The sequence below is a fragment of the Nicotiana tomentosiformis genome, chromosome 12 (assembly GCF_000390325.3).
Source record: "Nicotiana tomentosiformis chromosome 12, ASM39032v3, whole genome shotgun sequence".
Taxonomy (NCBI): domain Eukaryota; kingdom Viridiplantae; phylum Streptophyta; class Magnoliopsida; order Solanales; family Solanaceae; genus Nicotiana; species Nicotiana tomentosiformis.
This window is the reverse complement of record NC_090823.1, coordinates 11,592,025-11,601,011: the sequence shown is the minus strand read 5'-3', so window position 1 is coordinate 11,601,011 and position 8,987 is coordinate 11,592,025. Positions and strand designations below refer to the sequence as shown.

Sequence of the window (8,987 nt, the reverse complement as noted above, 5' to 3'; positions counted from 1 at the left end):
GTGTCATTTTCTCATTGAAAACTAGCACAGAAGGGGATATTTTCAAGGTCAAAATTTTAGAAGACATTATCTAAAAATGAGAAATTAAAGTGATAGTTTGTGTTATCCAATAAAGGAGAGGAAACGTTTTGCTGCAGAGCAGAAGATTTACTTCATGAATCAAAGTTGGGTAACAACGTTAGTTTTTGAACATATTGTGTTAGTGAGACTAAATATGCTTCACTTTAGCATACTTAAGAGACTAAATATGCTCAGGGTTATATTTGAGGGACCAAAATAGATTTACCTTAAAAAATAATGGACAATATTGGTCAAAAACTCGACTTATTGTGGACCAAAGTGAATACTTGTTAGTATTCAATTAAAAAGGAATCATATTAAAGAAATGGAAGAAGAAAAGCTACCTTTGTTTCCAAGACTTATAATTTTTCAAGAATCGGTTTTCAAGAAGTTACACCTTTTCAGTGTCTCTTAGTAAAAGAAGGAAAAGGGTGGTCTGTCAAACTATGAGTGGAATTAATTGGTCATAATTTAATACAGTACTTTAACATTACATAAAGACTTTACAACTCAAACAAATACTTTCAGAATATGTGTACAATTAAAATTGAGTTAATAACTCACACGTGATATACACGTGCAAAGTATCTTATAAATTATTGGTCAATGTGCTGTCCCAATGGATAATTGAGTTAAGAATTTTTCGGTTCCACCTCTTTCAAGTTGGGAATGCTTTATTCTCATTTTGGTAAGAAGGAAAATAATAGCATACATGCACAAAATAGTTACAGAGCTGTAGTATAGAAATAGTTTCCAGAAATAACTTTTTCCACCAATTAAAAACAACACAGGCGTAAGATTTTGGGTACTGTAGGCGGATTACGGTAGAGGAGGTGGAAGGGGCGATGCGTAAGATGTGCAGGGGCAGAGCGACGAGGCCAGATGAAATCCCGGTAGAATTCTGGAAGAGCGCGGGGCAGGCAGGTTTGGAGTAGCTCACTGGGCTGTTTAATGTTATTTTTAAGACAAAGAAGATGGCCGAAGAATGGAGGTGGAGTACGATGGTTCCGCTTTACAAGAACAAGGGTGATATCCAAAATTGCAACAATTATAGGGGTATCAAGTTGTTGAGTCACACTATGAAGGTTTGGGAGTGGGTGGTGGAGGGCAGGGTGAGGAGGTGTGTGTTTATTTCTGAGAATCAGTTTGGATTCATGCAGGGGCGTTCGACTACGGAAACGATTCATCTAGTAAGGAGATTAGTGGAGCAGTACAGGAAGAGGAAGAAGGATTTGCATATGGTGTTTATTGACCTTGAGAAGGCATACGATAAAGTTCCGAGGGAGGTCATGTGGAGGTGTTTGGAGGTTAGCGGTGTTCCGGTAGCGTACATTAGGGTGATTAAGGATATGTATGATGATGCTAAGACTCGGGTTAAAACTGTGGGTAGTGACTCGAAGCATTTCCCTGTGGTGATGGGGTTGTACCAGGGATCGACTCTTAGCCCATTTTTATTTGCCTTGGCGATGGATGTACTGTCGCGTCACATCCAAGGGGAAGTGCCTTGGTGCATGCTATTTGCCGATGATATAGTGTTGATTGATGAGACGCGTAGCGGAATTAACGCGAGGTTAGAGGTTTGGAGACAGATCTTGGAGTCTAAAGGTTTCAAACTGAGTAGAACCAAGACAGAATACTTGGAATGCAAATTCAGTGACGGGACCCATGATGCAGACGTAGAGGTTAAGCTTGATGCTTAAGTTATCCCCAAGAGAGCGAGTTTTAAGTATCTCGGGTCTATTATCCAGGGTAACGGGGAGATTGACGAAGATGTCGCACATCGCATCGGAGCGGGATGGATGAAGTGGAGGCTCGCTTCCTGTGTTTTGTGTGATAGGAATGTGCCGCTAAGACTTAAGGATAAGTTTTATCGAGTGGTGGTTCGACCAGTTATGACGTATGGGGCTGAGTGTTGGCTAGTCAAACGTATGGGGCTGAGTGTTGGCTAGTCAATAACTCTCACGTGCAGGAGATGAGAGTAGCAAAGATGAGAATGTTGAGATGGATGTGTGGGTGTGCGAGGAGAGATAGGATTAAGAATGAGACTATCCGGGACAGAGTGGGAGTAGCTTCCGTGGAGGACAAGATACGGGAGTCGAGGCTGAGATGGTTCGGACATGTTAAGAGAAGAAGCATTGATTTTCATGTCAGGAGGTGTGAGAGGTTGGCCATGGAGAATTTGAGAAGAGGTCGAGGTAGGCCTAAGAAGTACTGGGGAGAGGTGATTAGGCAGGACATGACACTGTTTCAGCTCACTGAGGACATGACCCTTGATAGGAGGGTGTTGAGGTCGAGAATTAAGGTAGAAGGTTAGTAGGTAGTTTATAGTTGTTCACCGATAGTCTTAGTAGCATGCATGTCCCTTCATATTCTTAGATTTTTATTACGCTATGTGATTTTGTTCGCCTCAGGTATTGTATTCCCTGTTGCTATTATTTGGTACTACTTATCCTTTATCTCTCCCTTTTCTTTTCTCTTCCATCTTTCTTCCTTCCTTGCTTTCCTCTTCTTCTTCTTGCCCTTCCTGAACCGAGGGTCTATTGGAAACAACCTCTCTACCTGCATTAAGTAGGGGTAAGGTCTGCGTACAAACTACCCTCCCCAGACCCCACATGTTGGGATCAAACTGGGTTTGTTGTTGTTGTTGAATTAAAAACAACACAGGCCAACAGAAACTAGTCCATGGATACATAATGAATCTTGAAATACTATTCCCTTCAAAATAATTTTCACCCTAAAAAAAATCATAGTATAAAATCATTATCAGCATTCAGCCAAAATAATAGAAATCACAAAACATTTAGAGCAAGCTTTCGCACGCTGTGACTTAGATATCAAGAGCTACTAACAACTCCTTGGAAAAGGACAAGCACAATCTTAACATTCTCTATAAGCTACAAAACCAATCTCAAAACATAAAGTAACAGCTAGGGTAACAAATGATAGGGGCAAAATGTTATCAATATGAAAAGACAACTGAAGCTTGCGCAGAGGATCTTGGAAAGCTTTGGAACTCCTGTGCCATTTTAACATAATCCTGAGGCACATCACTCCCTTTGAATTTGGCTGCAATGACGAACTTTTCTAGCGTTGTTGCATTCTTGAGAAAATATTTTATATATGGCAGTATAGACTTATTTCCACTTAATGGTCCATCAAAGTTAATGATCTTGATGGTCTTTAAATGTAGCAATGAGCTGTTAAAATTATATGTCTCAAACCTCCTGCGCTGTTCATCCTCATTTGTGTACTTTGACAGTATCTCCTGCAAGAAAAAATCTGCTATATTAACCGTTTATTCTCCTTAGATGTAAGTAGAAAACCAAGGAGTTGATTGTGTACAAAATAAAAAGGTGATGAATTTCTTGATTCAAGGAACATGTCAAGTGCTTCGCAAATGTTACAAAGTGGTACATGCAAACAAGAAAAAAGATGTTTCAAAGCTTCATTGAAGCCAATCCTTTATCTCCCAGCATGAAGGTGAGTACTGAGTGCAACCCTCCCCTATTAAAACATCTTTTTGCTACAACTACAACAAAGCTGGCTGTCGAACTTGCTTACTCAGAATCAATTTTGATAGTAACAATAAGAAATTTCTCTATCTACGCATTACCTGGAGCAATCTCTGTGAACACATCGAGAAATACTCACTAGGCCATGAACAAACCTGATCAAGGATGCGTAAAACTAAAAACGAATGGCAATTGCAGACAAGGACATTGTGGAGCAGATGCATAGCGAGGAACTGTTCAGATTATATTATTATGGAATATACACTCACTAGGCCATGGAACAAACAATATGGCTGAAGCATTTGCACTTTCCCATGGGCTTAAAAGTTGTCCTAAACATGGTATTAGAAACATTTGGGTGGAAACTGACTCTTAAATTATTGTGAATGCTGTTGTGTGTAAGCAAAAAGAGTGTTTCTGTATACGAGGACTCCTATTTATGATGTGAAGCATAAGTAGCCTAAGTACTTGATGAGCTTTACGACAATAGCTTCTGACTTTGGAGACTTGCTCCTCTGCACATTGTTCCCATAAGAACTAAAAAGGAGAAAATGTGAGGAGTATTCTCAAGTTACTTGTCAACTCACAAAAAGATCTAATCGGGAAGTTCATCTTGTTGCATTATTGGGCCTTCTTTCGAATTCTGAAGGAAGGGAGCTTCCACTTGTATGTCTTGGTAATGAAAAGACTGACATTTTGAAGGGTTTGGTTACAATTTGTGAAAGGACTTCTATTTCCTCTTCAGGTTTGGATATTCCTTGTTTGTTTGTCCAAGATTTCAACTTTTTGCCTTATTTTGAGTTGTGGAGAATATTAGTATATGTTTTCATCCGGTTCGAATAAATAGGGCTTTAGAAATTATTTTAGTTCAGCTCTGTTCTCATCATTTTTCTGTCTTTAAGCTCAAGACTTTCTGTTTGTTCTCCCTTCTTTGAAGAACACAAGAATTATTTACATTTTTGTATTGTTGTGTGTTTGAATTTAGAGCTGAAACTGTTATGAATAGACAGAACCATGTAGCCAACTTTTTTTTTTTTGGGGGATAAGGAAGGTAAATTTTATAAATGGAATGGAAGGCACTAAGAAAGTTCGTCTAAATTTACATATTGTGCAATTTCCTGATCATATCTAACAAGGAATCTACGTATTTACATAGGCCAAGTTGCACCAGAAAACTAGCAAGGAAATATAACTAAACTTAAGGCTATGTATATTCCTCCTTTTGCCGTAAAAAATTCTGTTGTTTAAATAGTAGCCATTTAGCCAACTTCTTGTCAAACATACAGTTGCAACTCCTCTATATGTTGCGGGACGGTAAATAATTATTTGCATTTTTTGTATAGCTCTGTTCTCATCATTTTTCTCTAGCTTCTCTTGGTAGTGAGTGAAAGCTGAAAGATTTCTTCTCTGCGTGACTGCGTCCAATAGGTGGCTCTATCCAGCTAAAGAATCAGCCACACCTTGACTTCTTTACCTTAAATCAACTCTATAATCTTTTCCATAATAGGGTCATAGTGCCACGAAGGTTTTGCTTATATCCGATACTTCTGTCAAACATTGAAGCTTTCTCAATCTTCCCTTGAGGGTTGAACCAGTTCAATTCTTACATCTTCTATGATTTTTTTTTTTTCCAAAAGTACTTGAAACTAGAAATGTGTTGATATGTGACATCTTCTTCCACTAATAGTTGTTTGGTGATTGATAAAATGAACAAAAATATAGGTCTAAAGGAAACTTACTCTTGAATCATGATAGTCCCAGTCAATGACCAATGTCTCAAGATCCGATGAACTCTGTAGAAAGCTACAAACTCCAGGGAAGTCCAACTGTTCCAAGGCTGCATTAAGTTTTAAGAATTTCCGGCTTGATGGTGGAGACTTCCAGCCTTTCAACTCCAATATGGACAGGAGCTTATAAACCAAATAGAAAAACCAGAATATGTCAAAACAAGGAAATGTGACGTAGTTAACAAATGAAATGCAAATTGTTGAATAATTCGTAAAAACAACTTGGACAATGCGACTGCGTTTTGCACATCAAAGTGTTCAAGGTCGGTTTGGAAATCAGAAGATGAACTTTTGAACATTTCAAAAAATCCATTCACATGACTTAAAAGTGTATGATCAATGTAAAACAAATCCCAATTTAACATGTTGTTCGGTCCATTGAAAACACTTTACTCTCACAGTTCATTGTCCAAAATTTTGTTCTAAAGGTCTTATCTCAAACACCTGCCATTGTCCAACCGATTTTGTCATGAGAATTTAATTATTAACTACTTAATAAATTAATTAATAGATTATCGTAAGTAGTGGCACTGTTAATGTTACTAAACTAGTAAATAAAAAGTTGCAAAACGAAAAGAGATTCTAAATATTGGATAGCGCAGAGTATGAACAGACCTCAATGCACCAGGGACTCAATTCAAGATTCTCAACATGGGCAACACCGTGAAGAAATTCATTCAAACAGCTTAACTCCTCCTCCAAATTCTCATAAAAATTTGAATAGTCAAGATCTGTGGTGATAAGTGAAGCCACATTTTTCTGCTTTAAGCGTATCCCTTTGCAGGACCCCGAAATTTGCAAATGATGAATATATGGGGCTAATATTTCTAGCTTCCCATATGTGTACTCTTCAATAATCAGTTTTCTCAGCTTCACAGAGCTGATTTCCAAACGATGAATGCCCCAAACTTGTACTAATTTCAAGCACTCCAAGTTAGGGCAACCGGATAATACCTTTTCCACTACTCCCTCCGTCAATCTATGTCTCCTGATTGAAAGAGAAACAAGACTAGTCCAGTTCACACTACCAGAAGGGTTCAGTTTGCAGCGGGTTAAAACCAAATTCCTCAGCGATGTATTCTTATATGCAAACTGAGGTAACTCATATTCATTTTGAAGAATAATTTCAAGTGAAAAATCTTCAACATTAGCAACTTTAATTGCAAAATATACCCATAAATCAACATCTTTAACATTACTCATCTCCACGTAATTATAGAGAACGATCATGCATTTTCGAATTTTCTCGAAAGATCTCCAATAATGAAGCTCTCTGTTGACGGAACCCACGAAATCACGATTCCCTTTTACAAATAAATTGAGTGATATTGGGACGGACAGTTCCAAGCACTCCAAGTTAGGGCAACCAGATAATACTTTTCCCATTACACCATCTGTCAATTCAATGTTCCTAATGGAAAGAGAGACGAGACTAGTCCAGTTAACACTACCAGAAGGGTTCAGTTTGCAGCCGCTTAAAACCAAATTCCTCAGCGATGTATTCTTATATGCAAACTGAGGAAACTCATATAAGTGACTATCAGATTCAATTTCAAGTGTAAAATCTTCAACATTAGCTACTTTAATTGCAAAATATACCCATAAATCAACATCTTTAACTTTACTCATCTCCTCGTAATTATAGAGAACGACCCTGAATGTTCGAATTTTCTCGAAAGATCTCCAATAATGAAGCTCTCTGTTGACGGAACCCACGAAATCACGATTCCCTTTTACCACGAATCGGCCGAAATCGAGTGATATTGGGACGGCCTTCCAAAGAAATCTCCATCGTTTAGATAATACGCTGCTTCTCACAATTAATTTATTGTCACTCTCCGGCAACATAGAGAGGATGTGAATTAGAATTTCGTCGGGCAAATCACTCAGTCGGTCTCTATCTCCTCTCGCCATGATTTTGCTCTGTGTTTCCATTGGAGTATTTTAAATTTAAAATATTTTTATAATGAAGAATTTAAGGAGATAGTCAATATTTTACACTATAATAAATAACATGTATTATTATTATGGTAGTATTGTTTGGTCATATTAAAAGTACGAACATCCTTAGATAAATATTATTCGTCTTTTTGCCCTATAAAAATAAATTTCAAATCAGACAAAAAATATAATTTAAGCTTTTTTCTAAATTTTTAGGAATTTAAATTAACTAAAATTTTAGTACATATTAAATCCTTCCATGTTTTGAACTCCTATGAAATTAGTCCTAACATATATAGGACTCATACAAGAATGGAAACAAAATATTTCTGAGGAAAAGAAAACTTAGAATCACCAAGATTACAATTTGCTTCGTCGGCCAATAAAATATCATCTTTGTCTGCCCATAGTTTGATAGAAAACGTTATTGAACTTATAGACAAATTTTATTCTAACCGAATTGTCATTATCTCTTTTCTAAGTATTTCAACAAATAATAATTTTTTATAGCAAGAAACCCTTAGCGAAATATCATTCGTTTTTTTTATCTTTTAAAAATAACTTTCACATTGGATAAAATAGTTATTAAATTATTTTTCTAAAATATAAAAATTTAAAATCAACTAAAAAATTTGCACATTAAATCCTTTTATATATGAACTTCTATGCAATAGTCATAATATAAAGGGCTCACGCATGCTATATGCATGAAGAACAAAAACAAAATATTTTCATTTATGAGAAAAATAAAACTTAAGGCTCAGCAAGATGCAATTTTCTTTGTTAACCAATGAAAGAAGAAAGATATCATCGTTGGTGTCCTAATTTTAATTTTAATAAAAACATATTCAACTTATATACGAAATCTATTCTTAACGAATTGTCATCGTCTTTTTAATTATTTCAACAAATTACGATTTTCGATATTTCTATATATTTAATTATTTGTTGTAAAATATTAAGGCCACATTAGTAATTTTTAGATGTTTTGACTTATCCAATCTTTTTATGAGCTATAAGCCAACATCTTTATTTCCAAAAGACCAAAATATTTAATTTTTAAATTTATTTTATTTGAGAAATCTTATTATTTGTTTACTTAGGTCACAAATATATCAATAATTTTCATAAAATATTCTCTCAGAAATCCTCATAAATCATAATTATGTATTTGAGGACTTCTATGGCCAAGATTTCTTCGCGATCAACAATCATCTTTTTAGTAGCTTATATTTTTTTTAACTTTTATTTTACAAGCCAATCACATTATTTAATATATATTTTTAAAATAATATATTCATTTGTATTGGGTACACGCGCAAATCGCGTACCTAGAACTAGTCATTATTAAATACTCAAGCTCTAATAATTTAAAATTGTAGGTAACTGAAGAGACGGTTCTAATACGCAAAGAACGAGGCATATATTCATGTTCTTTAATTGTTTTGTAAAGTTATGATTATTATTTATTTCATTTATAGTTTGATTTTCAAGTATTACTCTTGTATTTTTTGTTTCTTGCTTTTTTCTATTTTTTTTATCCGGATCTATTAATCAACTTGAAAATTGTTCTTGGTAATTTAATTAATTAATCTTTTAAAGAGTGAATAATACATCTCCATTAAGCACAACCACTAGTTTCGCAAGAATTCAAATATTCAACCTCCAGAAATATTAAATAATGAGT

The 8,987-nt window shown here is 35.5% G+C and overlaps 2 protein-coding genes across 2 annotated transcripts; one reads left to right on the top strand and one right to left on the bottom strand.

The window, feature by feature from the left end:
- Positions 1–2,032: 2,032 nt before the first annotated feature.
- On the top strand, positions 2,033–2,374 carry LOC138902233 (uncharacterized). The gene has a single exon (XM_070190081.1). It carries the CDS (start codon positions 2,033–2,035, stop codon positions 2,372–2,374), a length of 342 nt encoding a protein of 113 aa, XP_070046182.1.
- Positions 2,375–2,807: 433 nt separating this feature from the next.
- LOC104105213 (F-box/LRR-repeat protein At3g03360-like) lies at positions 2,808–7,308 on the bottom strand. Its single transcript, XM_009613468.4, has 3 exons — positions 5,975–7,308; positions 5,312–5,482; positions 2,808–3,325 (listed from the first exon to the last, which is right to left on the bottom strand). The coding sequence occupies exons 1-3, from the start codon at positions 7,292–7,294 to the stop codon at positions 3,020–3,022; spliced, it is 1,797 nt and encodes a 598-aa protein (XP_009611763.1). The 5' UTR covers positions 7,295–7,308; the 3' UTR covers positions 2,808–3,019.
- Positions 7,309–8,987: the final 1,679 nt, after the last annotated feature.

What these genes read in the sequence shown, in the direction of transcription:
- LOC104105213 (XM_009613468.4), bottom strand. Translation starts at nt 7,294, where the DNA reads ATGGAAACACAGAGCAAAATCATGGCGAGAGGAGATAGAGACCGACTG. An exon ending in TGAGTCCCTGGTGCATTGAG is followed by an intron (nt 5,483 to 5,974) that starts GTCTGTTCATAC and finishes TTGGTTTATAAG; the next exon opens with CTCCTGTCCATATTGGAGTT. An exon ending in GGGACTATCATGATTCAAGA is followed by an intron (nt 3,326 to 5,311) that starts GTAAGTTTCCTT and finishes TTTTTCTTGCAG; the next exon opens with GAGATACTGTCAAAGTACAC.
- LOC138902233 (XM_070190081.1), top strand. Translation starts at nt 2,033, where the DNA reads ATGAGAGTAGCAAAGATGAGAATGTTGAGATGGATGTGTGGGTGTGCG.